The following is a 27,741-nucleotide window of genomic DNA, read 5'->3' as shown; positions in this document are numbered from 1 at the left end:
TACTAGCTAAGTGTGGGGGACCCTGATGTAAACAAGACGAAAGTCTTTCTCTGGTCTGCATCCCCTTAACAATTGTGTGTATTGAGCTGTACTGTATTGTACCCATTCTGCAATCTGTTAATAAAGTTTTCAATCAATCAATCAATCAATCAATCAATCAGTGTAGGATTTTCATGCCTTTAAACCATGGTCTTTCTCAGAATAAAAGACGTTTAAAATCTGTATAGATCTAATGTTATGGAGTGTCGTGAAGGGAACATCCTGAAGATGATAGGCCTAGTGATCATATTTTCTCACTGTCAGACACAATGGTTAAACATCTAAGGTCTTTGGGAGATCTTGGTAATCATTTGAAGATTTTAAACCACAACAGAATTAAATAAACACACTAGATTTGAAAATTCCACAACATCCTACAGAGGGCTGTATTCAGCTGAATGTACTGTGTGTGTGTGTGTGTGTGTACCGAGATGCTCTGAAAAAACCCGTTACTAATTAGTATTTTAAGCCATTGGCCCCAATTCCTTAATATTTTCAGGAAAATAATTATTTGTTTTGGACTTCGTATTCTTCGTGATATTAGGTGCATTATATGAGAAGTCAAGGTTTGAGCAAATTGTGCAAGCAGTGTGAACCCAAATGAAATGGTCACATTAGGCGAAAAGCGCTATGTTGTTAATGTTCAGCAAGAATGTGTCAAGTGATTGGTTTAAATGTGCAGCATGTCGGTGTGCAGGTAGAGCGGCATCAAGGTAGGGGAGCGTTGTGAGGGGAAACGAACGATTGCGCATGCGTGAACCATTCGACTGCTGCTGTTCTAGCTAACAGTGAGTGCGGATCCAGCCAATATGGAGAGAAAAGGTAATATTCTCAGACACGTAGATGTTCATTAATGATACGCCGCATGTGTGGTTATAATGATGGTTGAAAAAGACGTTTCTAATTGTAAAATGTAGATGCAGTGCACGCTTTCAGCGGGTGTCGCGAAATTGAACACGTCTGTCACGCACTGTTGAGCTGAATCGAGCTAACGCTAGCTAGCTGCCTCAACACTAGCTAGCGTTGGTGAGACATGTTAGGATTAGCTAGCTAGCGGTAGCTTTCTTGCTAACCTACGTCCATTTAATCGTGTCACCCTAAACCAATCTGCATTAACCAATCATTACTTAATTTGCTGACCAACTAGCCAGATAACACGACGCCTGATTTCCCCTCAAGCGTTGAACGTTATCTAAGAGAGGTTAACGGCAGGTTAGCTACAGTAGGTAGGTTGCTAGCCAACGTTAGCTCTCCTGATCGACACACAGCTGCAGTTTTCCTGGCAGATCCAGAGCCAGCTTCGCCTATTCACGGCTTAATGTTGACACTGTGCTAAGTATGTGCTAAGCTGACATACGGACACATTTGTTCATACCATGTTCCTACTTCAAACTCTCAGCTTGTCGCATACAATTTCAGAACATTTGCCTTGTGTGTGTGCTGCTGGCTAATGAAACTAGTTCAATCATTTGCCAATTTTTCCTCTGACAGTGTTGGCACTCCAGGCGAGGAAGAAGAGAGGGAAAGCAAAAAAATCCAGCAAAAAGTGAGTATTTCTATAAAGCTCAGGGTCGTCCTCTTTTTGAATAGTAACATTACCTTAAATATCTTGTTGATTAGTATGCATTTAGTTTGAATGGCTGGCTGGCTGCTGTGGCCATTCAGAGGTGTCCGAAAAAGGACTGGCCATACTGGTGGTGTCTTCTCTCTACATGGCATCAGACACACTCATGCACGTGTTCCCTGTCTGAACTGTCCAGGCGTTCTGATGTCGCAATGCACGCGAGGTCATTTGCTGTATGCTTGCAGTGAGATGTTATTTTGGTCCATGGAACTTTCCCCCCTTCAAACTTCATGGCAGCTAGTTGGATCAAAGTCTCCATGACGTATGAAGTAGCCTGAGCATCCCCTTTCAATTGTATGCACCTTGACGTACTTGTGGGGCATCAATCATCGGTTTACAAAAATAGTTGGATTGTTTTTTTGAGCAATCACTATGCCTCCACCTGGACCTATGTAATTGAAAGCCTTCCATACATAATATATATAGATTAGATGCCACTAGGCTGTATCATGATGTGAATATACAATAGTTAACTAATCAATGCATTGGGATAATGCCATTGTCTCTTGTGTAGTATCTGTATAAAGTCATAATGCTGTCCCATGTTGAAAAAGTCTCGACACCAATCCATTGCTGATTGTTGTGGTTTACCTAACAGCCTACAACACACGCCATCACAGGCATCCTTCAGTGTGTTACATAATGCCTCATGCTATATTTAAAACAAGAGTACGATGAAGCCCACATCAGCCCACTGAAGCATGGCATTTCAATGGAAGCAGTGCATTTGTAGATGAACATAGTCAGTCACTATTATCCGTGTGCTGCCCCTAAACCGATAAGCTTATTACAGACATAAGCTCCATATAATAACCAAGAAATTGGTACTTTTGTGAAACAATAGATTTGTTCACTGCAGACGTTGTCCTTGCATATTTATAGAGTAAGATGGCTCTCTTGTCATATCAAAGATCTCTCTTAATGAAAGGGACAGTTGTGGATCAGATGTTGGTGTAAATGCCATGTGAATGTGATCCCCTCTAGAAAAAGGTTGATTAATGTTATTCATGACAAAATATATATATTATATCTCTTAATAGTTGGAAACTAATAACTATAATGACCTACCGTATTTGTATTAATTATTACAACAGCATCTCTTGTTGTTGGGTTGAACCAGGGGTAGCAGCTCTGAGTCCCTTACCATGGCACCGTCCCCCTCAACAAATGTCCCACCTCCACACACATTGTTTGTAGTTCAACTTTATGTGTATTAAAAATGTGATGAAGTACTTGTGCTCTGGCTCTCTCTGCCGTTAAAACAAAGCCCCCCCCCCCCCCAAAAAAAACCCACTACAGACGCACCTACCTATTAATTCATAGGTTCATATACCTATGCATTAAAAACAAATATTATTTCAGCTAATCTTAGTTATATCAATATTGTGCTGTCAGAGTAGGTTTATATTTGCAGGTTAAGTATTTAATGTTCACTACCTAACGTTATTGTCCAGCTCGGCTGTTTATAATACTATGTAAATTATTTTTAACTTGAGCGAACGCTGCTCTCACCGCCTAGATAGCTGTGTCTGTTCGCATCTTTCAAACATTTGTTTTGTGTTGTATTTGAACGTACAGGCGAACTGTCAAACTAGACGTTGCAGATCAAATATGAATTAAAATCCAGCAATTTCATATCAAACTTCTTGCTTAAAATGTTGTCTGAAATATATTTTATGGAGCAGCTGGGTAGTATAGAGGTATAACCACTCGCCTACCACCACAGATACCTGGGTTCAATTCCCGGCAGCAATACCTCCGGCTTGGTCAGTCGTCTCTACAAGTGCAATTTTTGCATCTTGCATCTGGGCCAGTGGGGTATGCAACAGTGATCCTAGTCGTTGCAACAGGAAAGCACAGACAGTGCAATAGACCCAGTGAAGTCTGTAGCAGAGTGGCCTTGCCTAAAGCTCAGTAAGCCTAATATCTGCCTAATAGTTGCCCTTCCTGTGTGACACCAGGGTTTTGAATAAAGTTGTGTTACAGTGGTGCTGTGACACTGATGGGTTTACAAACATGGGGATGGTCAAAGTAGCCCTGTTTGATGCCTAGTAAACCTAATGCCTCCATTGGCCAGGAAGGGTTCTCCTTTGGCTGATGTTTGTGTCTCATGAGGAAGGCCCAGCCCAGGTTTGAATCCAGATCTGTTGCACATGACTCTGTCTTGCAGACAAGCACCCCATCCCAGGAGCCAGCCGCAGCCTCAGCCAGAGGCCTCTCCCCAGGAGCCTGAAGAGGAGATCCTCGGCTCTGACGATGAGGAACAGGAGGACCCCAATGACTACTGCAAGGGTGAGCCTCTGGTCTCTTCACCTCCTGTTGTTGTTGTCGTGCCATAAACTCAACTTAACTCCTCTGTGTGTGTAGGTGGCTATCACCATGTGAAAATCGGAGACCTCCTCAATGGAAAATACCATGTGATCCGCAAACTCGGCTGGGGGCACTTCTCCACCGTGTGGCTGGCCTGGGACATCCAGTAAGAACAATTTACCCATCTTTTTAGAGGCCTGAAACGAGCTACAGATTCCACAGACTGTCGGTCTATACAGGCCCCAAGTCAATTACGGACTGCACTGTCCATCTGCAGGAGCCTGTGTCAGTTAACAGACTTCATTGTCTTTAATTTTATTGTCTTCATTGACTCTACTCTTGGACTACGGCTGCCTCACAGACTGTTGCTGTGTGTTCATGTACAGTACTTCCTGTGTAAGCCCCTTTTTGTTCTGTGGTTGCAGAGTGAAACGGTTTGTCGCCATGAAGGTGGTGAAGAGTGCAGAGCACTATACAGAGACTGCGGTAGATGAGATTAAACTCCTTAGATCTGTGAGTAATTCAAATATTCTTCCTATCCTCTCTGTTTTCTATCACCCTTCCTATGCTTCCTAGCATCCTTCCTAAGCTTCTTAGCATCCTTCCGATCACCCTTCCAATGCTTCCTAACATGCTTCCCATCACCCTTCCTATACTCCCTCTTACCGTCTAGCGTTGGCATGCTAATTACTATAATTTGAGAGCGGACAGTGCGTTTGTCGGTATTTATTAGTGTTGGCATTCTAATGCTAAAAACTAAGGATAGCAGTTGGTGTTTTTGTGTGTGCTGCCTGTTGTGAGATCTTTGCTCTACTGAATCTACTCCTTTTCTAGTTTATTGATTTGTGTATTGTAGTTCTTTGAGCAGATTGAAGTAGAAGCTGCTCTCTAGCGTACAGCGCTCCAACACATTCTATGACTGCATTGGCAAACAACCTGTAATATTGTCAGACCATATAGTTCTGTTCCTTCTGTTTGTTTGCAGGTAAGAAATACAGACCCTAACGATCCCAACCGAGAGATGGTGGTCCAGCTGCTAGATGACTTCAAGATCACTGGTGCCAATGGAACTCGTATCCTTTACAGCCCAAGGCTGATCCCTCACAAAACGGAGAGTAACAATGACTGAGCACTGCCGTCCATTGGGTTTGTTTTTAAATTAGACCCTAATAGAGCTGCAACAATTATTAAAATTAAGCAATTATAATAATGATTTCCGTTATGTGAATCGCTGCTCTGCATGGAGCGCTCTGTGCATTCTAGCATCGAGAGCGGCGGGCTTTACATTCAGCATAATAAAGACATATTAAAGTAAATTGAATTGGCCTATGTTGTATTTAATTGAAAATAATTAGTAGTTGCAGCCCTAGATCCTAATGTAATTCTATCCCGTCTGAACTTTCTGTTAGTCAAAACTGATACAAATCTCACTCTTTTCATTGGAAGTTGGTTTAACACTTTGAGTGCCAGGGACGCGTTTTGTTGTTAGTTCATGCCGCCAGTTGAGTGCCACCAACGCTATATAGCGTTTGTTTGTCGTATTTTTTTTATTAGCGATTTCATCAATCGAGCCTCACGCTAGTGTTGCAGACTCTCTGAGCTCAATTGGGAAAATACCGCCCCCTATCGTCTCTCCCTGTGTAACTGCACCCCATTGGTTTAGACTGATGGGGGGGGGGGGGGCAGCCTCCTCATGTTACTTCTCCGGCGAGGCATCTGAAGAGACCCAAGTGATTCGCAGAGCCAGAAAACGCGCGGAATACATAATTTACAGTACCCAACGCTGAATCAATAAACGCAATCGATATTTGGAATGGCGATCAGGAATTGGAATAATCTTTTTGGATAACATCTGATCTGAGGTAAGCAATTTATTTTACCAGTCTTGGCGTAATCGGATCTATTTTGACCTATATCAGCGTGTGCCCTGTGTGTGTGCTCGCTGATCAGGAAATGAGAGAATATATTTTTCAGATCGCTTCTATAGCGTGCATAAGTACACATATACTATCGATAATCTAGCGTTTATTTGAAAACGATTCATAAATGGGCCGAAAAATGACAGTTTTTTGTGTATGCCCGAATATTCCAGTAAAGGGCGTTTATCACGGAATCTATATATTTTCCTGAAAATCGAGGGATTTTCAAAAACGGAAATTAACCGATTTATTAAAAATAAAAAAAAAATCCGTCTCGACAATGTTGACTGCAAACAAGTCATTGATAAACGACGGGCAGATTAGACACATAGCCATAATTTAAGACTGATTATGTGTTCACAACGCTATCATTGAAGTGGGTGGTGGCATTCAACCATGCTTTACCATGTTAACAAGTGGCACTGATGGTGTTAAGACCAGTTGCAGACAGACGTACACAATGGATCAGTGCGGCCGGTGCCTAATACCCATAACCTTAGCATTTCCTGGCATTTTGTTGGAGACTCAAAATTGATCCCTTGTTGTTTTCCCATCCGACCAGAAAGCACGGAGCCCGTTAATCCGGTGAAAAATACTTTGCCGGGCAAAAGGCCCTGTCCCTCCCCTTGGTGTCAACACAGCTGGAAGCCAGCATGCTTGTCACAATGTAAACAACAGGTGATGGGCAGGCTAAATGGAACCTCTGCTGTTCCAAACACAACCCTCCCGTCTGTCACTTAACCCCTCTCTCTGTGGTGTAGAAACAACCTTACTGTTCCCCTGCCCCAGAAAACCCTTGTTGGAGCTGTAAGGTGACACTGCCCAAGAATACTCTATTCACATTCCTATAGGATCCTTCCCTCTGTATAAATGTGACATTCTTTTAGAGGTGAATCACTTCAGGGCCTTATACAAGCTTTGGGAAATTGCATGACCCAATTCACATTGTTTCTCAGTCTGGCCACAGTTTGTCTGGCCTTAAGTATGGCTCCACTTGTCAGTGTTGTAGTACTTAAATCCTGGACTGATTTTCAGGTCTCGTGACTCGACTTGGACTTAAGCACTGATAACTTGGACTCAAGCATTGACTCTAAAGGTGCAGACTCGGACTCGGACTTGTTAATTAATAAATAGTTATTTTCATTTTTTGTAATGGGGCCCTAATCATTTGGCATAAGATATTGATGCATTTGTTTGGCTATTGTGTCACAAAGTAAATAAACTCCATTTTGAAATGGTGATCGCTGTGTCATTTATGTTTAATGTAGACCTTTTTTATTTGTATGGAGTGGACTCAACCTTGATGACTTGGGACTCAGACTAGGGTAATGGGGACTCGACTTGGCCTCTTCTTTGGTGACTTGGACTTGAGATTTAGTGACTCGACTACAACACTGCCACTTGCATTGCTCTCCCTGTTGTCCCTTGACTGCCGTGTCCCTCAGATGTGTGCATGGTGTTTGAAGTCCTAGGACATCACCTATTGAAGTGGATCATCAAGTCCAACTACCAAGGCTTACCTCTGCCATGTGTCAAGAGCATCATACGACAGGTATCCTGTGACCTGTATGGTTTCTTACTATAGCTCTGCTGAGTCAAACTTAACACCTTTCTGTCTGAACCATCCAATTCAAATTTAAGAATGACTTGTTGGCAATATTGTCGGTTACTAGTAGTGCTTGGTGGTAATGTGTTACTAGTATAACTAGCATTACTAGTAACACATTTACAGTATAATATGTTACAGTAATAATATTACTTTCCCCCCAATAACAAGTGTAACAAATTACTACCTCAACTTAAGTATATTAGTTACCCCATCAAAAAACAACTCATTACTCCTTTTATTTGATTTTGTCGAGACCAAAGATGACGACAACATCATTGTTGATATGTAATCTATCCAAACGGCTCGAGGCTTGCACATTGCAATAGAATCCAATATTACAAGTTGCACTCTAAAAAAGGATGAAACTGCTCTGGTGCTTCTTCTTCATTTGGGCTGCCGTATGTATTTTGGGTAGGTAGAATCCTCGACCCTACTGGTATAATGAACGGGTCAGAGCTCAGAGTAATAAATCATCGGGCTGTTTCATCATTTCTGAGTGCGAGAGGAGCCCCGACTTCTCCTTCTTTCCACTTCTAAAAATAGCACCTCAAATCTCTTGAAACACCTGCTATCCAAACAATGGCACAATGAGTTGTTTAAAAAGGATTGTCCTTCATCAATCTAAGCCAGCTCTGTTTTAGATCAAGCCTGTAGTAGCGTTGTTACCAAACCTCTAATGCCGTGGGGGGGGGGTCCAGTCCTTGGTCCTTGGTCCTGGTTTTCAGTTAATGAGCTTTCACACCAGAAGTGTTGTGCTCTGCGCTTTAGCTATGGGCACCGTGTCTGGTGCCTCCATTGAAAACGGGGATCTAGCTCAGCGCAACTCTGCGGCAGCCTGCCTGTCTGCTTTGAAAGCCCCCTGAGGTGTTGCTACCCTGACATGATCATTCCCACAGAGGCACACAGGCGTTATTGCCTATGTTGTACCAGATTGTGATGGTAAGAAAGGAAGCAAGCAATTCTGGGGGGTGTAACGGAAGTAATGTAATGAATTACTGCTCCCAGAATAATAAGTGAAGTAATTGACTTTTGAAACTAGTTATGAGTAACAAGGAATAATATATAATTTTTCTTTGAGTAACACACCCAACACTGGTTACCAGTAGGGCTGACTCTGACTGAATTAATAGTCACAGGTTTTTGTCAAGTAATGGAATAGCCTACTCAATGTGATAGCAGGGTGTTTGTGGGTCCTTAAATGGTCTTAACATTTCTTAAATTCATATTTACTTATAAAAGGCTTTAAAAACCAAGAATTTGTCTCAATCAGTTTGGAAAGGTCTTGAATATTTATATATGTAATGCTGTAAGCAGGATCCAAAATGAATGCCAAGCAAATGCCTGTAAAATGTATCTTTGGCAAAATCAACAAGAATTGAAATTAGGGGTGCACCGATATATCGGTCGGGTATCGGTATCGGCCGATAAGTGCCTTGTTGACTGCTATCGGCCTATCGGCCGATAAGCTCAAATGTGCCGATAGCAGTCGCCGATAACTAACCATCCATTTGTGTAGCGTCAAAAGGCAAAAAAAAAAAAATCACTCGCGACCTACCTGCACAACGCCCGCCGTCCCCCCCACACACACACAAGCTACTGCATCAAAGTTACTATTTATGATTAACAAGGCATTCGTTTTGTGGCATTAACGTAATATAGTTAGTGTTACACGGACAATAACATCAGCATATTATTATTACCCATAGCAGCAAGGCATTACTCCGAGTCCGTTCATAGCCGGGAGGCAGAAGACTAACGTTACTGGTGAAAATGTGATTTACGTTGGAATACTCCTTTGCCAACTTGCTGTACTTTGCTTGCAGGTCTGCAGCCATTATTACTGGATTAAGAATAGCCCCAACTTTAGCCAACGTAACGTTATGGCTAAACCTTTAACATTAGTTAACCCTAGCTTTCGGTTAGCTGTTCAATGTTAATAACACAACCAAGCGAATCCATCAGAGCTCCCCATCAACACCGCTCTGTCGGGAGGATGGCATTTAAGAAAGTATCTGCTGTTAAAATGACACAAACATTCGTTTTGTGGCATTAACGTTATTATAGTTAGTTACACGTTCAATTACATCAGCATAGTATTTACCCGAAGATAGCAAGCAAGCCGTGCATAGCTCGGTTACATTCCGTTGCTCATTCCGTACCCAACTACACATTCTGCAATCTGTTAATAAAGTTTTCAACCAGACAAATGTATAGAAAGGCTTTGTTTTATTATAAAATTTGTTGCAGTAAAATCATTGTCTCGTTTGGCCATCCTGTGGAGCGCGCTGGTCGGCGGGCACTGCCGGGCAGCTAACGTATTAGCTTGTTGTGGTTCTAAGTTTGACTCGCATTCTCGCAAGCAGATCAATGGCGGCATGCCCCGAAGTAGAAAAATGAATAAACGCTTGGTGGTAAGCAGGAGGTGGGTGCTAGCGGTGTGGCGTAATTGGCCGAATCGACTGTCAATCAAAATGGTTCCATTGCATTGGTTGAAAGCTCTGGTTGAGAGAATAGTATCCCGCTGCAGGCCGCCAGAATGGTTCCATTGCATTGGTTGAAAGCTCTGGTTGAGAAAATAGTATCCCTCTGCAGGCCGCCAGACGATACTGGGAGAGGGATCAGTGATACCATAAACATATTTCTTGATGTTTCCTTTTTTAAGTAAGTAAAGAGGCCTACAAATACAAACACACATACAAATATACAGTAGTTTCATTAAAAAAATTAAAAAAAATTAAAAAAAAAATTAAAAAAAAATTAAAAATACTTATTTTTTGCCACAATTATCGGTATCGGTATCGGCCGATTGTGTTAGTTGAACAATCGGTATCGGTGGCCAATTTTCATATCGGTGCACCCCTAATTGAAATGCTTGGGTTATCACATTACAGTCTTGGGTCTTTGCTATTTGTGTTCTCAAACTCATTCATGATGGTTAACAAGTTGTCATTGCAGCTGTCATTGGAACTGTTAGTGAACTGCCGGGTGAATAATTGTCCAATCCCACTAATATTTGGGCAAAAGACGAGCTGTAAAAAGTGTGGCAGTCATCAGACCAATCTTGTAGAGGATGCTGACTAGATTCATTATGATAACAAACTGCCTGTAGGCTAAATGAGACTGTTCTCATTTTGCATTTAGGAATGGCGATGGACCGGTTTTATTTAATGTGTGAACTAGTGCCGTCAGGCGATTAAAAAAAAATCAAATTAATTACAGGATTTGTAATTAATCGCATAACCATTTTAGGCCTGATATTCTATAATCATATTTCAAATTGCATGTGTCCGGATGGCAGAATGCAGTACTGTATCTACAAAACCTTCTGTTTAATCATCTTCCATTTATTCATTTGATTAGAATTTTCAGCTCTGGTAAATTTTAGCATGGTGTTATTCAGTCAAAGATACAAATATTGATATTCTCATTTGGTTCTTGAATTTACTCAAGCCTAGTAACAGACACAGTATTTCTGACTATGGGAATACATTCCCTGAGATCCATAGATGTCCCTAGAATCAGATACCAAGAACATGCAAATGAACCATTAATAAAAAAGTCTGTAAATGTTTATTCTACGTTCTTATGGAATGAATGAGATTAACATATATATATATTTTTTTAATTAATTTTGAGTGAATTTTCATAATGCGATCATTTGCGGTGTAATTAATTAATCTAATTAAAGCGATAAACTGACAGCCCTAGTATGAACTATGAAACGGAGAACCACCAGTCTAAATAACTTATCTTGAGAGAATGCCTACATTTGGTGCTCATTCTTATTGCAATTTAATCAAACTGTGGCATTAAAAGGTCTTAAAAAAAATCTTAATGGAACCTAGACTGAGTTTTTCATGTCATTGTCCTTCTGCAAATGAAGGCAACTGTGCAGAAGGACCCGAGAGAGAGTAGACTAATCGCCTTGAGAGCAAGCAGCCCTAATTAAAAGACCTGTCTTAAAGGGCAACCCATAATCCCTTCTACTCATTAGCTGTGTGTGTGTTTGTGATCGTGTGTATGTTTTGATGTTCCAGGTTCTCCAGGGCCTAGATTACCTGCACACCAAATGTCAGATCATCCACACAGACATCAAGCCAGAGAACATCCTGATGAGTGTAGATGAGCCCTATGTCAGGAGGCTGGCAGCAGAGGCCACAGAGTGGCAGAAGGCTGGAGCACCTCCTCCCTCAGGATCAGCAAGTATGGGACGCACACATACACATATACACACACACACACACATCTACATTTACATTTACGAGTACATATTGACAAATACTTCATTCTCGTTTTGTAATTGTCATTTCAGTAAGCACCGCACCTGCACCAAAACAAGTAAGTTACCTTCTTTTCATTACTCAAACTATCCAAATGTATGTCTTAGAACAGGGTTAGGCAACCCTAGGCACGTGTGCCCGCATAGGCACGCAGGGGCATTTTCATTGGCACAGGGGGCAGCATAAATTTTTTTTGCTTTGAAATATTATAGTGAAATATTTTGCACTGTTGTCTCATTTATCTTGTTGAAATCCTCCCACAGGTTATTTTTTGTAAGTCGAGTATATCAAGGAGGCTTTTCTCTGTAGCTCAGATGTTTTGTTTGAAGGCTTGCCAAACAAAGACAATCAAATCAAGGATAAAAGATATCCCCATGTCAGCTTGAAGTGTCGAGCGACACATCAACGAAATGTCAGAAAATATCAGAACAGCAAACGGCTGGATTAAAAGATGCTCCGGTGTGCAGCTTAAAGTGACCAACTACAGCCCCCAGATAACGGAGCTCAGTAAAGCAAAACTGTTTGTCTGCATTGCACCCCCGCCCCAACTCAGATTTAGGGTTGATGCAACATCATAATAATATTGTTAATATAACAATAATGATGTAATAATGTAAAAATTATCATTAAAAATACCTGATTATGAGAAATTATTACGATGCATGGAATATTGTTGATATGGCACACTAGTTACAACTATATTTCAAACAGGCACTTCATGTCAAAAAGGTTGCTGACCCCTGTCTTAGAAGAAAAGGTCTTACCGTAAAACTTAACACGTTGGCCGCCAATCCCAAGAAAAGTCGGGTTATTTCTTTTATTCGCTATTTCCCTTCATAATTCATCCATCCAGCCTGATGTTATCATTGGGAATGGGTCTGAGATCGCAAGCGTCCAATACCGCCGCCTAACGCCTTGCGGCCGCTATTGCACATGCTTCGAATCTTTCTGGCTCAGGCTGTACGTCGATCTAAGAAGTCCGGTCCAGGTTTTCCTTCTCGGGCAGGACAAGCGTTTATAACTCATGGATTGGGGAGACAATGACCTGTTTTCCCTTCGTTCAGTGTCAGGGAGTTTTCAGACATCCAGCACTTGATCTCTGCCAGGCAATCAAGTAGCGGTTGTATGGATGTTTGTCTGTAATGTAATGTATTCCGTTGGTGACGATCGAAGCATAGAAACCCCCCCCCACCACCCTTTCATGCATGCATGATGAAACATAATATCGATAATCTAGCGTTGATTTCAGTTTGATTGTTGATCCAAGCGAGGAATGGCACGATTTATAGTGAAATGCAGTGTTATCGTGAAACGCAGCAAAACGCTGTTTGGCGGCGTTTTCTTGGGATTTCACAGAATTACTCTAAAACTATACTCATATTCACCACGGTATAAAACGGAATGTATGGATGAGAAAACTATCTGTTTTTTGCATCTTTACCGGAAGAAACTCAATGACAATCGACTATATTATTAGATCCATAGCTATAATATTTAATATAGTTTTGGCACTGCAAACACCTGCATGTAGCCCCATTCATTACAGCGCTGGCACACACGGCCATATGCCCACAGCGACCTCTGGCGCTGAACCAGTTAACAATCAATTAAACGATTAATTGTAACAAAAAAATACCCAATTTACAACAATAACAAATGTATTTGTTTCCTCAATCAAAAGGTTTATTTACACAGCAGCGACATATTGCATTCTTACAACATTACATGGCATCTGAAACATAGAAATGTAGAGGCCCAGACACGTGTAGTCTTTTACCAACACACTTGCAGTTCCGCGTTCAGGTTCCGCGATCTGATTGGCCGTGCGATAAACCATGGACACACCCTCGCAAATAAATCCCAGCTCGCTTCCTGAAATAATTCTCAGTCTAGATCCCATTATACCATTCTGAATTATGTTTTTGTGCTTCGTTTTTCTAGAGGGGGCTTTTGAAATGTAAAATAATAGACCTAATATGCTGATACTAAATTGACTTTGTCCTAAATAATGCACGTTATATATACGGCGCTCGCGAGGTGCGATATACACATTATGTGGTTATTTTAATAATGCGCAGCATTGCAAATGTGAATTCCGCAGGGATGTTTTTGGTGAATGAAACCTATCGCTCGTTTGGCTCTGATTCCTTTCATATTCTCTGCTGTGGATGTTTAACGGAGCGCCTGGATTTTGTTTCATTCAAGCATAATTTGAAGTCTTCATGTGGGGATTGTGGATATGAATTACGACGAATCTGAATATGCCGATTGTTGAATTGTCACTGTCACTCGCACGTTATTGTGATATTGTAACTGGGATTAAAATTTGAGGAGATGCGCTGTTTTAAAAAAAAATCTTTTTCCCCCTCCTTCTTTTTCCGATTTTTCTCCCATCCCACTGTTAGTCGTTATGTCAATTCCCAACCCCCTTCCTGGTTGTTGCGCACTTTCCCCTACTATTGGTCCGAGAGGCCGGAGACTGTCGCATGCTTTCCTCCGACGCATGTGCAGCCAGCCGCCAGCCAGCCTGGCCACGCAGATTCTCACCGGGAGAGTGTAACGTGTGGAAGGTCGCACTACCTCTCTCCAGATCCTACCCTTGCTGAGCAGGCGCCCCGACCGAACTGTAGGGGTCGCTGTCCACAACGCCCAGGACTCACTCACGGCTCCCCTCCCCCTAACTCAGCCAAACGAGTTAGTATAGCGATGAGCCCGAGTCAAGGCAATGCTGACTCTCCGGCAGTCGAGACCGCAGCCTCTTGCATTGGTGACGAGCACAATCTCCGCTACGCCACCTGACCGCCCCGCGCTGTTTGATTTGATGACGTGACTTGAGAAAATTAATGAGCAATTGCAAGCCTGATTAATAGTGAAACTGTATATAGCCTCCCTCCAAGCCTCTCTGACACATAATTTCGGTGGTCGAGCCTTGAAAACTTTGGGAACCTTGTATTTATATATAAAGTACATGATACCTAAGCCGAGCGCATACAGTACAGATATCCTCATAAGTATCTATTAATTTGTATCGATTAGATACTCTTTGGGCTTGTTTGTATCTACTTATTCTGAACGAGTTTAACTATAATGTGTATATCGCACCTCGCGAGCGCCGTATATATAACGTGCATTATTGAGGACAAAGTAAATTTAGTATCGGCATTTTAGGTCTATTTTTACATTTCAAAAGCCCCCTCTAGAAAAACGAAGCACAAAAACATAATTCAGAATGGTATAATGGGATCTCACTCTGATGGTACCGATGCCGCAGGTATAAAGGTGTACTGGCGTGCCAGCTTTGCCAGCCTGGGGAATCTCCCCGCATTTGACTTTCCACCGGCAGTCGGATTTTTACCCAGGAATGGGGAATGGCTTCAGTTACGCGAGGTGGTCTGCCATATGCCGACCCAGTGACTCGCCAGTCCTTGTCATGTAGTAGGAAGTGACCGTAACCTAGCTTTCAGCCGTCAGGGCAGTCCAGCTGTCTTGTCGTCAATGCAACCTTGCGAGCAGCGGTAACGTTGGCTTTAGGGATGCACCGATCCAACTTTTTCAGTCCCGATTTGGGTATCGGCCGATACCGATCCGATACCCATTGTCAATTTCTTTTAAAAAAAAAAAGTAAAAAAAAAAAAAAAAATATGTATCCACGTTTTTTTTTAAATATATATTTTGTTTTTAAGAATTGTAAAGGATCACAAGTGTTTTTGATTTGTTGTAAACAAAGACAGAAAATAAACTTTATTCAATTAATAAACTGTATAATAATAATAATAGATCAAATTTATATAGCGCCTTTCATAGAACCCAAGGTCGCTTCACAATCGGGACAAAAAATAGGACAAGGAAAATAGGGGGGGGGGGAAGGGGGGATGAGGGAAGGTAAGGGATAATGAATCTAATCTAAACTAACTGATGGGGAAAAGCCTTGGTGAAGAGGTGTGTTTTTAGAGCGGATTTGAAGGTGTCCAGGCTTGGGGCGTTGTGGATTTCGGGGGGGGAGAGTTCCAGAGGGTATGCCTCACTGTCACTGTGTGGAAGAGACTGGGATCATTCTTTTGTGCAAGGCAACATCAGGCTTGACTTAAAACATTACTTTCCTAACTTAGTGAAACTAAATGTAACAAATTAACACATAGATATAAATGTATTGAATGGGTATCTTGTATTATACAAAAAAAAAATCCTGATATTATTATTTTTTACCGATACCCGCTATTTTACTGATATCGGTGGCCGATACCAATATCGGATCGGTGCATCCCTAGTTGGCTTGCTGCACGAGAAACTCTGAACTATGTATCGGTGTACCTCTTCTCGATGCACGAGGTGGTTGTGCCTCAGGATGGGATATGGTACGCTGGCTCAAGCAGGTGTATCATTTGCTGAAATCCTTCGCCGTCAACCATATCGATCATGTCGTTTTCGATAAATGCGCAGACTGACTTGAGTTGTTTTTTCAAAATCAACACTTCTCTTAGCCTGCTTAATGCAAGTTGCCATTTTTTCAAACATGCTTTGAAAATACACCATTCTACTGACGGCTACAATGTAATAAGAGACCGACAACACTGTAACATATCATTGTTTGATAGTAGATCGAGTAAATATCATGTGTTCGAGTAAATCCTTAACGATCAATCAGTTGATCTTCGATTAATTGTTAACATCCCCTAGTCCTGATGTAACTCTGGGTGTGAGCCGTCTCTCCCTCACTGTCCTGATGTAACTGGGTGTGAGCCGTCTCTCCCTCACTGTCCTGATGTAACTGGGTGTGAGCCGTCTCTCCCTCACTGTCCTGATGTAACTCTGGGTGTGAGCCGTCTCTCCCTCACTGTCCTGATGTAACTGGGTGTGAGCCGTCTCTCCCTCACTGTCCTGATGTAACTGGGTGTGAGCCGTCTCTCCCTCACTGTCCTGATGTAACTGGGTGTGAGCCGTCTCTCCCTCACTGTCCTGATGTAACTCTGGGTGTGAGCCGTCTCTCCCTCACTGTCCTGATGTAACTCTGGGTGTGAGCCGTCTCTCCCTCACTGTCCTGATGTAACTCTGGGTGTGAGCCGTCTCTCCCTCACTGTCCTGTTGTTCTTCCTCCAGGCACTAAAAATGTCCAAGAACAAAAAGAAGAAGCTAAAGAAGAAGCAGAAACGTCAGGCGGAGCTTCTGGAGAAGTGCATCCTGGACCTGGAAGAGATGGAGAAGGAGGCCCCGGAGACGCGAGAGGAGGAGGAGGGGGGGGAGGAGGAAGAGGAGGAGGAGGACCCGCAGTCTCCCAAAGCGCGGGCCTGCGCCCCTCTCCGACAGGTTTCCCTGCAGGACATAGGGAGTGAGGAGACTGCAGGTTAGTTGGAGACGATGCTCCACCTGTGTATTCAAGGCTATTGGTTGAGCTTGTGCTGAGCCTACGGTCTGGCGCTCCATCCACTGGTATGAGGCCACTGACTGGAGTTTGACCATTGGCAAAATAACCAGCAGATCTGACATTCCAAATGTCTTTAGACAGACACTACTTTGTCCAACATCAGTGCGCTACTTACTTACCAACACTTTCCACTTTTTTCCACAAAGTATTTTATTTTATGTAATGTTACAATTGGGGTTGGTTATTATTTTTGGATTTGATCAATCTTGATTCTTATTCTGCTAATCCAGATCTGGTTCTTATCCTGGTTCTGACTGTAAAATGGCATTTCCTTCAGATTTATGTTAAAGCAAATGTCACATCAGAGGTGTGAGTTGTTGACCTTTCTGCTGTAAACCTTTGTGAAGCTAAGACAAACATTTGAGGTAAACGACAAGTGACGACACGCTACCCTGACCATCTGGAGGGCAATTCTGTTTAAATGTCTTATGCTAATTAGTGGATAGTAGCAGAGTTTATCTTTTAAAGTTTGTCTGACTTAGCAGCAGCAATACGGAGAGGTGGGACTCGGAAGAAATCTGTCAATTGTACCCATATATATTTTTTTTTCTTCTCTAGTGTCCACAGAGTGCAGTGTGAATGCGGATGTGTCAAGGTTGGGACCAGAGGTGAACTGTAACGGCCTCTCTCATGTGGAGCAAGAGGAGGAGAGACGGGCTCAGTGGAGGGAGGAAGATCAACATAACGGCAACATGGGGGCCACAGAGGAACACAAGGAGTCTCCTCCTCACGTCGTCTGCAATGGCCTGGACTCTCCCAAGCACGAGGAGCTGGACACTGAGACAGAGGCGCGACGTGCTCCTTCCAGCAGCGGGGTGGCAGAGGGCAAGCCCCCGATAGAGCTGGAGGACGGAGAGCACGAGGAGCCAGACACTGAGACAGAGGAGCGACGTGCTCCTTCCAGCAGCGGGGTGGCAGAGGGCAAGCCCCCGATAGAGCTGGAGGACGGAGAGCACGAGGAGCCGGACACTGAGACTCCTCGTAGCAGCGGGCTGACCGAGGGAAAGCCCCTGAGAGAGCTCGAGGATGGAGAGCACGAGGAGCTGGACACTGAAACTGAGGGGAGACGTCCTCGTCGCAGCAGCGGGCTGACCGAGGGAAAGCCCCTGAGAGAGCTGGAGGACGGAGAGCACGAGGAGCTGGACACTGAAACTGAGGGGAGACGTCCTCGTCGCAGCAGCGGGCTGACCGAGGGAAAGCCCCTGAGAGAGCTGGAGGACGGAGAGCACCAGGAGCTGGACACAGAGACTAAGGGGAGACGTCCTCGTCGCAGCAGCGGGGTGGCAGAGGGAAGGCCCCCTAGAGAGCTGGAGGACGGAGAGCTGGAGCAGAGCAGGTGTCAGGAAGAGGATGGAGACCAGGAGAGCCTGAGGAACGGTTAGTTACCAGCCATCATTAACCGTCATCAAGGTGAAGATGTTCTTTTGTTAGTGGCCAGGCCAGGCTGGACTGTCCGCCATGGAGGTTTTATGCAATGGGTGTCATTCTGATGTCATTCAGGATCTTCGAGTGTTCAGTCTTTGAGTTGGCACCTGTAAACACAATATCCTGTTCATTATAGCTGAGGATAATCCTCATATCTCGTTTATGAGGAATCCAAATGTAATTGTAGGGTTATGCCACTATTACTAGGGTTAGGGTACTGCGTAAAAACTAACCTGTTTAATGTTGCGTTTTGTGGTTTTATGTAATATTCGTTTCAATGACTAGGACAGCTTATCTTGATTTAGACCTTAAGGGGGATATTAACTCTGATGAAGGGCGTCTATCCTCATCTCTCTCGCTCTTGTCTCTCTTCCCCTCCCATCCCGGTTCCCACTGTGCAGCCAAGCTGGCAGCGGGAGCCCTACTGGTCAACCCCCTGGAGCCAGTCAACGCAGACAAGATCAAGGTCAAGATTGCGGATTTGGGGAACGCCTGCTGGGTGGTGAGTAGTCGGCTAATGACCTGAGGGATTTCCTCATTTAGACTCTTGAGCTTCCAGCGAGGAGCAAGTTCAATGTCTTCCAGCCTGCCTCAGTAGAAACACAGTACAAGTTCAATGTCTTCCAGCCTGCCTCAGTAGAAACACAGTAAAAGTTCAGTCTTCCAGCCTGTCTCAGTAGAAACACAGTAAAAGTTCAGTGTCTTCCAGCCTGTCTCGGTAGAAACACAGTACAAGTTCAGTGTCTTCCAGCCTGTCTCAGTAGAAACACAGTAAAAGTTCAGTGTCTTCCAGCCTGTCTCGGTAGAAACACAGTACAAGTTCAGTGTCTTCCAGCCTGCCTCAGTAGAAACACAGTATAAGTTCAGTGTCTTCCAGCCTGCCTCAGTAGAAACACAGTACAAGTTCAGTCTTCCAGCCTGTCTCAGTAGAAACACGGTACAAGTTCAGTGTCTTCCAGCCTGCCTCAGTAGAAACACAGTACAAGTTCAGTCTTCCAGTCTGTCTCAGTAGAAACACAGTACAAGTTCAGTGTCTTCCAGCCTGCCTCAGTAAAAACACAGTACAAGTTCAGTCTTCCAGCCTGTCTCAGTAGAAACACAGTACAAGTTCAGTGTCTTCCAGCCTGCCTCAGTAGAAACAGTACAAGTTCAGTGTCTTCCAGCCTGCCTCAGTAGAAACACAGTACAAGTTCAGTCTTCCAGCCTGCCTCAGTAGAAACACAGTACAAGTTCAGTGTCTTCCAGCCTGTCTCAGTAGAAACACAGTACAAGTTCAGTGTCTTCCAGCCTGCCTCAGTAGAAACACAGTACAAGTTCAGTCTTCCAGCCTGTCTCAGTAGAAACACAGTACAAGTTCAGTCTTCCAGCCTGCCTCAGTAGAAACACAGTACAAGTGCAGTCTTCCAGCCTGTCTCAGTAGAAACACAGTACAAGTTCAGTGTCTTCCAGCCCGCCTCAGTAGAAACACAGTACAAGTTCAGTCTTCCAGCCTGTCTCAGTAGAAACACAGTACAAGTTCAGTGTCTGTCACAGTAGAAACGCAGTACAGTGTCTTCCAAATTGCCTTCTTTTGAGATTCCAGCTCTTGTCTTTGCTGTGGTGTATTTATTGGTCTCATTTCTGTCTATGTACCTCCACCCCAGGACAAGCACTTTACAGAAGACATCCAGACGCGACAGTACCGGTCCTTAGAGGTCCTCATTGGCTCCGGTTACAACACACCTGCGGATCTATGGAGCACGGCCTGCATGGTGAGAACGGCAGCAACCATGTTGACCTATTCACATCACACAACCAACAAACCAACTGTCTAGTAGTCCAGTAGGTCCTGAATTTGGATGGAAATTAGTCTAGGAGAGAAGAGCTGGACATAAAGCTATTGACCTATCTCAAGCCCTGCCCTCTTTTCTTGATCCTCCAATCACAAGTGTTGCTGCCCTTGAGATGGGTCAATAGTTTATTTGGCTGAGTGCGGTCCCCATGCACCATGCCATGCCCTTGTGTGTGTGGGTGGTCATTATTCTGTCTGTTTATCCCTGCTGTCTTCTCAGGCGTTTGAGCTGGCCACCGGGGACTACTTGTTCGAACCACATTCTGGGGAGGATTATTCCAGGGATGAAGGTACCACTGCTCTCTCTCTTCCTGTCCTCTCTCTCTTCCTGTCCTCTCTCTCATCCTGTCCTCTCGTCCTGTCCTCGCTCTCACCCTGTCCTCTCTCTCTCGTCCTGTCCTCTCTCTCATCCTGTCCTCCCTCTCTTCCTGTCCTCTCGCTCTATTCCTGTCCTCTCTCTCTCGTCCTGTCTCTCTCATCCTGTCCTCGCTCTCACCCTGTCCTCTCTCTCTCGTCCTGTCTCTCTCTCTTCCTGTCCTCTCGCTCTATTCCTGTCCTCTCGCTCTCTCCTGTCCTCTCGCTCTCTCCTGTCCTCTCTCTTCCTGTCCTCTCTCTTCCTGTCCTCTCTCTTCCTGTCCTCTCGCTCTCGTCCTGTCCTCTCTCTTCCTGTCCTCTCGCTCTCTTCCTGTCCTCTCGCTCTCTCCTGTCCTCTCTCGTCCTGTCCTCTCTCTTGTCCTGTCCCCTCTCCTCTCCATTTAGTCTTCAGGCCTTTCTGAGAGTAATGAGTTTAAAGGAGCACTTCACCAAAATACTATGCAGATTCTATTTTGCACATAATCTCACACACGTCAAAAAAACTTGTTTTTTTGCACACATTCATTTAGTTTGACAGTATTGCGAGTAAATTATTTTGAATTTGGCCACTGGCAATGTCACTGGGCACATTAACACAATGAATCCTTGCATTGTGTTCATTTCAGCTCAAATGATGTAGTTGAAAAGATTGCAATAGGGACTGCTACCATATCATTTCATTGAGCTGAAATGAACACTATACAATGATGTCCAAGAAGACGTCACTGGTGGCCATATTCAAAATTTCACTCTCTAACTGTCAAACTAAATGAACATGTACAAAACTGTTTTAGACTTTTTGGATGTCTATGAGAGTGCAAAATAAATCTGCATTGTTTTTAGGTGAACTGCCCCTTTTTAATGGTCACATTTAACTTTAATGTCTGCTGTGAAAAGCTCTATGAATCAGTTATTTTCTTTCTTTTTTTTAAATGGGTCCTTATTGCCATTTTAGTATCCTCATGAATAATAGAAATATCCTTGCAGTTAATATTCGTTTGGGCGATTTATTTTACAACACATTATTGCACAGTGTTTGTTTGATGGTACAGTGTATCCCTGCTGTCGGTTCAAAATCTCATATCTCCAACAAAAAGAAGTCAGTTCTCCTGGAATTAAAGGAGATTTCCACACAGTTTTGGAATCCACATGTTACTCCCGTGTCCCACGACAATGGAGACAGAATACTGGCAAAAAGGTTACAAGGTTTTGAACGAACAACAGTGACATGCTTCCTGTAATACGTTTATTTCTTCTTATTTGATGTACTCCATTATGTCATTGGATGTCGATCAATTCATTGTATTTTGGAACGAGAGAAAAAAATTCCCTAATGTGTTGAAAAGCAGCTTAGGAACTAGTTGGATCTGATTGCGTGACCTAAGCATTCCTGTGTCTATTTCCCTTCTTAACACGGGGAGCCTCTCTGTAACCACTGAAGATGGGTTGCCCTCCCTTCATCCTTTACCTCCACCTCCTCCCTCACTCACTCACTCACTCCTCACCTCTCCGTTCCTCCTCCTCCCCATGTCGTACTCATGTTATGTTAACTCTGCTTGCCTGCTCTGGAGCGTTCGCAGCGACTTGACTCGGCCGTGGCACGTCGTCAGGTATGCGCTGAGGTGTAAAGCCTTAAGCTAACTGCCACTCCTCGCACAGCTGCCGAAGGAGAGCTCTCCTTATTTTTTAACCCTTCACCGCCTTGGTTTAATATTCTAACACCCCTTCTGACATGCTGGCACTGCAGTAGATGGGCGTCGGTATATATCGGACAGACGGGTTTCTGACCCGGAAATGACGTGAGAACAGCCTACATTAGGGTTACTATTGGCTAGTAGAGTGCAGTAGAAAACAACATCATTAACTTGTTAAACGTTGGTGTCAAGTTGTTTAACTTTGGCATGGGAACGCTAGCAGGTTGGGTGAAAAACATCACAAAACCTTCAGAGGTGCAGAGGACCACATGAACGTGGCATATGGCGGCTCAAAGATTGATGTGCCCCCCCGTCGTTTGAGTTTGGATCCCTCGTCTGCCCCGTTTTGTGTTTTAACCCCCAACTTGTTTATTTTCCATCTTACACCTTCATTTGTCAATATTTTCATACATTAACTCAATCAGCACCAGACCCGAGGATAGTCGGGTTATCTCGATGACCGTTCAGCGCCAGACCAGAGTATAGTCGGGTTTTCATCGTTATTTCTTTTATTCGATATTTCCATTCATTACAGGCACACAGACTCTGGGTTAACATGGGGAATCATCCTGAGAATGCCAAAGTGCAATACCGGCCGCATCCTCCCAGGTGGCAGTATCTAGCACCCTTTGAAACCTTATATCTTGGCCTGTGCAACGATCAAATGTCTCCAGGCACTTTTCTTTGTCAGGCGAGGCGTGCAGGTATCCCGATCGCATTGAGAAGCGTCAAATGCCACCGATGCATCTGTTGTGGTGGATTATGTTGGTGACACGATGGACACCAGTACTTGGACTTGCGATCAGACAATTGGAATATTCTTTTTGGGGTACCTCCTAGTGAAGGTAAGGACTAAATTATATCAATCCTGCTTTGATCCAACCATGATTTCACCTCGATCACAACGTGTGTGTAACGTTACTCCACAACGTATGCCGTTGGTGACGATCAAAGCATCAAAAAACGACCCCCTTTCATGCATTCATGATGAAACATAATACCTATTATATACATTTGATTTGGAAATGTCCAGGCGAGAAACGGCAACGCTTTTAGTGAAATTCACGTTTTGCTGCATATCGTCGTTTTCTGGGATTCGACCGGATCACTCTAAAACTATACTTATATTCACCACGAACGTATTGAACGTATTGATGAGAGAAATTATTATTTTTCACATATTGAGCGATAGATAGTTGATGTCAAATGGGCCATAGTATTGTATCCATAGCTATAATATAGAATATATATATATATAGCCCTGCAAACACCGCCACTTATTCCTATCGTTTAGAGCGTTGGCGTGGTAGGAACTAAGATGCTCTAGGCCTCCGGCGCTGAATGAGTTAAAGCTGTGTGCCTAGTTTCTCACGTTCAGTCTGTTGAAAGAGGTTGTTGTTTTGTCCCCTGAAACCTCTGTTCAAAACAAATGACTGTAGTTGCTTTTGTGTTGTCCAAGATATGGTGTTCGTGTACGTGGCTTTTCTGTCGTACTAGGCTACCATTCTCCATCTGTCCTAATATACTGCTCCATGTCGCTCTTGTCTGCTCCCCCCCTACCTACTGTCTCTACTGGCTTTCCTTCTCCTCTCTCCATTCTTCTTCTCTGCCTGTTCCCCTTTTCCATTGCACTCCTCTCCTCCTCTGATGCGCCTCATCTCCAGACCACCTCGCTCTCATAATTGAGTTGATGGGTAAAATTCCGCGCCACTGCGCTCTGAGTGGGAAATTCTCCCAGGAATACTTCACTAAGAGAGGTATGCCAATCCTGTGTCTTGTTTGGCCTGCCCCTGGGAGCGGTGGAAGGGCAGGAGAGCGGGTGAGGGTCCCCGACGGCACTTTCTCACACGCACACACACCAAAGGTGTTCTTTTAACAGGCTGCTGCTGATGGAACGCATCACAGAGAAATAAACGCAGACCAACCAATCTGAACCATTCATACCATGAACAATGCCGACACATATATAGCCAGGTAGATACATTTTTCTATGTAGGACTGTTGACGATTTCATTATGGAATAAACAACCACTTTCAAATTAGGCCGTTTTTAATCGACACTGATACCAATTCTTTTGACAAGAAAAAGTTGTTGCAAAAAATAAATAAAACATTCTTGTTAAGATGTTAAAATTAAATGGGGAACAAAATAACAGAATAATGTATTCAAATTGAATTCACAAGTGAATAAACATAGTTCCCTCTGTGCTGGTTGTGTTCTTTTCACCAGTCGTGGGTAGAAAGCAGTGAAACGCACGTTGCTTGAGAACTAAACAGAACAGGAGTATCCGAGTATACCCATTACCAGTAGGCTGAGCATCCATTTAATATTTGTGAATAAATCATGTTTAGTGAATATCCGATGTCGTCAATCGGAGAAACCCTAGCAAGCAGAGCTGGTTCCACATCCCTTACCGGTCGCTTTCTATGCAACCATCACGTCGTCTCTTGTTCCTCTCCATCCCACCTGGATGCGCCAGAACTTCTGAAGCGCCAAGTCTTTAGACGTCAGCAGCAGCCGTTATAAACGTCCTCCGGCCTGCATTTTCTAAAGTCTGTCAACAGAATTTCTAAGTCTCGTTAAATCTGGGTAAACAAATGGGTTGGTTGTACGTGTGTGTGCGCGTCGTCAGCCTGACTCTTGACCTCCTCAGCCCTCCACCCACTCACCCAGAGCGGGCCTGTGACTGGGACACTGTGTCTCTGATGAATCTGTGGTTTGTCTCGTTTGTCTCCCTGTCCTCTTTGTTACCGTCTTGCCTGTGTGTAGACCACATAGCGTTGATCATTGAGCTGCTGGGGAGTGTCCCATGCAAACTTATAATGGCGGGCAAATATTCCAAGGACTTTTTCACCAAGAAAGGTAAAATGTTTGTAGTGACGTAGTTGACTTTTTCTTTTACGCATTGAAAGCTGTTTGACTGTCCCATTTACAATGTACTTGATATTATTAAGACCTAACTATTTGTGCTTTATGCTTTTCCATGCATTTGTTTAAAATGCAACATATCTAATACTTATGCATACCTGGATAGTTAAATATACTGTGCATGTTGTGGCATTAAAAAAAGGTTAATAATTAACAAACATGATTATATTTCTGCATACAACTGGCTAACCGTAGAGAACAGTGACTGTTCTGTAGGCATTAGATTAGCATTGTGTGTGTTAATGGTCTGGTGTTTACTCTTGAGCTGACTGGTCGTCTGTGCAGGAGATCTGAAGCACATCACCAAGCTGAAGCCGTGGGGCCTGCTGGAGGTGCTGGTAGACAAGTACGAGTGGCCTCGCGAGGAGGCCGAGTGCTTCGCCACCTTCCTGCTCCCCATGCTGGAGCTCGTTCCCGAGAAGAGGGCCACGGCGGCAGAGTGTCTGCGCCACCCCTGGCTCACCCTCTAGTGGCGCCCTCTAGCCACTGCATCCCACCCCTTCTATCTATCTCTCTATCTCTCTCTCCAGAGACTGCAACAGATCACTTTCCAGTTTGGGCATATCTGATGAATATTTATTTCTCTTTTTGGCCGGACCCGGACGGTCACCCCGATTACGAGCCAATGTCACTTACCAAGTGATTCCCTGTTGTTGAAACGCGCGAGTTTCGCGCTGGCATGTATCCGGGTCCGGCTTGACTGGGCTTGCCTAGTCTTGTTTTTTTTTTTTTTTTTTTCATGGTTTTGGGTTTCTTACGTCGTTCTTATCATTGGGGTAAAGCTCCTTATCGTGCGTCCGCTTTGTATGTGTTGGTTCCTCTTCTCTCCCCTTGTGCTGGTGACTTGGAGAATCCAGTGGGTTGTATTTGCTTTGTGGTCACGTTGGCTCCTCCCAGCCGCTATCTCCCGCTCGCCCGTTAGAGAGAATCCCTGATTTTTGTAATGCTATAGTGACTCATTCTTGTCTGGTTTCACTCCTGCACTAAAACCCCAAACGGAACAATGTTATGTAGCCTCTTGTTCCCACTCTGGTCTCCGTAAAATATTAATTGATACCCGCGTTGTTCTTCTTCTAAAGTTTCATTAGTGCTGTGTTCTTTGTTTCTAAAATGTTTTATCTTCTATTACACCTGTCCTGTAGGGGAGTAATCTTTTGTATTGGAGTAGTGTTAGGTTACACATTGGGCTTTACAGATGTTAAGACTGCAGTAGTGTGCGCAGAAGCTTCACCATCATAGTCCCTTAACTTTAGTTTATCATCCAGAACCTTCTCGTACTTTAGGCCATGTTTAACCATCTGCAATATCTGTCGGCAAGTCAATCGGTTGTAATAATTGAGATCATTCTCATGGGAGGCTGGTATTCTCATACACTTTCAAGGTTCCCGCAAGATGAAAAATGTAAAGAAGCCCAATTTTAAAGGAAAAAAAAGTGAACAGTAATAAACTATGTGTGCGTGTCTGTATATACCTGTACCAAAGAGTTTGCCTTGTTATGTATATTACAGCTGTGTACAGTTTTTATCAAATCTTACTAATGTCTTAGCTAAAATTATTTAGCTGGGTAGTGATGTTTTAATAAATCATTGGAAGAAGTGTGCAAGCTCATTTGTATGTATGGCCAACTGTTCAATAATCTCACTATTATTATTTTTTCCATAGAAATGGTAAGATCTGATTTATGAAGTTATCATAAAAAACCAATGGATTTGTCTTCTGTTTAGGCCCAGGTTCTATTAAGATTTACGTAATTTACATTACTTTCAGCAAGATAAGACCATATAGACCTGTGTGAGATGTATGTCAATGTACAGAACTTTGTACAACACACCATTCAATAAAACATGTTCATACAATGTGGAATGACTTGACTTGTTTCTGTTTTAATGAGATGTTTTTGAAGCTTATAAGCTGTTGAGACAAATGCAGAATTCAAAGGTATTCAAGAGAATTTACATTTAAGTCATTTAGCGGACGCTTCTATCCAAAGCTACTTACAAGTTCTGTACGACAAGTCAGCAGGAAGGGCACAACGGCACAACTATCAGCTGAGTAACAATGTTCATACAAATTATTCATTTCAGATAATGGTTGAATCTACTTGTCAATTTTATGAATTGCCATCACAGAAGACTTGGTGCCCATAATTCATTTTTTTTACTTCCTCAAAGAAAGAATTACTGCGCAAAACATGTAAGAAGTGTAATTAATGACATGGAATGCTTGTTTGACTATTTTGATCATATTTACAAGTTCAGTTTCACCAGCAGCCAGGTCTTGTAGGTTCCATCTTGTTCAAAGCTTT

General features: G+C 43.4%; 1 protein-coding gene across 2 annotated transcripts; it reads left to right on the top strand.

The window, feature by feature from the left end:
• Nucleotides 1–791: 791 nt before the first annotated feature.
• srpk1a (SRSF protein kinase 1a) lies at nt 792–27,290 on the top strand. 2 transcript variants are annotated; one of them, XM_084333764.1, is made up of 16 exons: nt 792–861; nt 1,531–1,585; nt 3,834–3,955; nt 4,031–4,139; nt 4,399–4,486; nt 4,959–5,046; nt 7,338–7,444; nt 11,539–11,704; nt 11,814–11,839; nt 16,879–17,122; nt 17,762–18,580; nt 19,030–19,130; nt 20,272–20,379; nt 20,680–20,749; nt 25,278–25,370; nt 25,722–27,290. In XM_084333764.1, exons 1-16 carry the CDS (start codon nt 849–851, stop codon nt 25,904–25,906), a joined length of 2,394 nt encoding a protein of 797 aa, XP_084189890.1. In that variant the 5' UTR covers nt 792–848; the 3' UTR covers nt 25,907–27,290. The 2 variants fall into 2 exon arrangements, with proteins under 2 accessions (XP_084189890.1, XP_084189891.1); XM_084333765.1 differs by lacking the exon at nt 25,278–25,370 and adding an exon at nt 24,172–24,264.
• The last annotated feature ends 451 nt before the right edge of the window (nt 27,291–27,741 follow it).

The sequence above is a fragment of the Notolepis coatsorum genome, assembly GCF_963971535.1.
Source record: "Notolepis coatsorum genome assembly, chromosome: 17".
Taxonomy (NCBI): Eukaryota; Metazoa; Chordata; class Actinopteri; order Aulopiformes; family Paralepididae; genus Notolepis; species Notolepis coatsorum.
This window is presented reverse-complemented; position numbering and strand designations above follow the sequence as displayed.

What these genes read in the sequence shown, in the direction of transcription:
- srpk1a (XM_084333764.1), top strand. An exon ending in CCGCACCTGCACCAAAACAA is followed by an intron (nt 11,840 to 16,878) that starts GTAAGTTACCTT and finishes TTCTTCCTCCAG; the next exon opens with GCACTAAAAATGTCCAAGAA. An exon ending in TGGGGAACGCCTGCTGGGTG is followed by an intron (nt 19,131 to 20,271) that starts GTGAGTAGTCGG and finishes CCTCCACCCCAG; the next exon opens with GACAAGCACTTTACAGAAGA.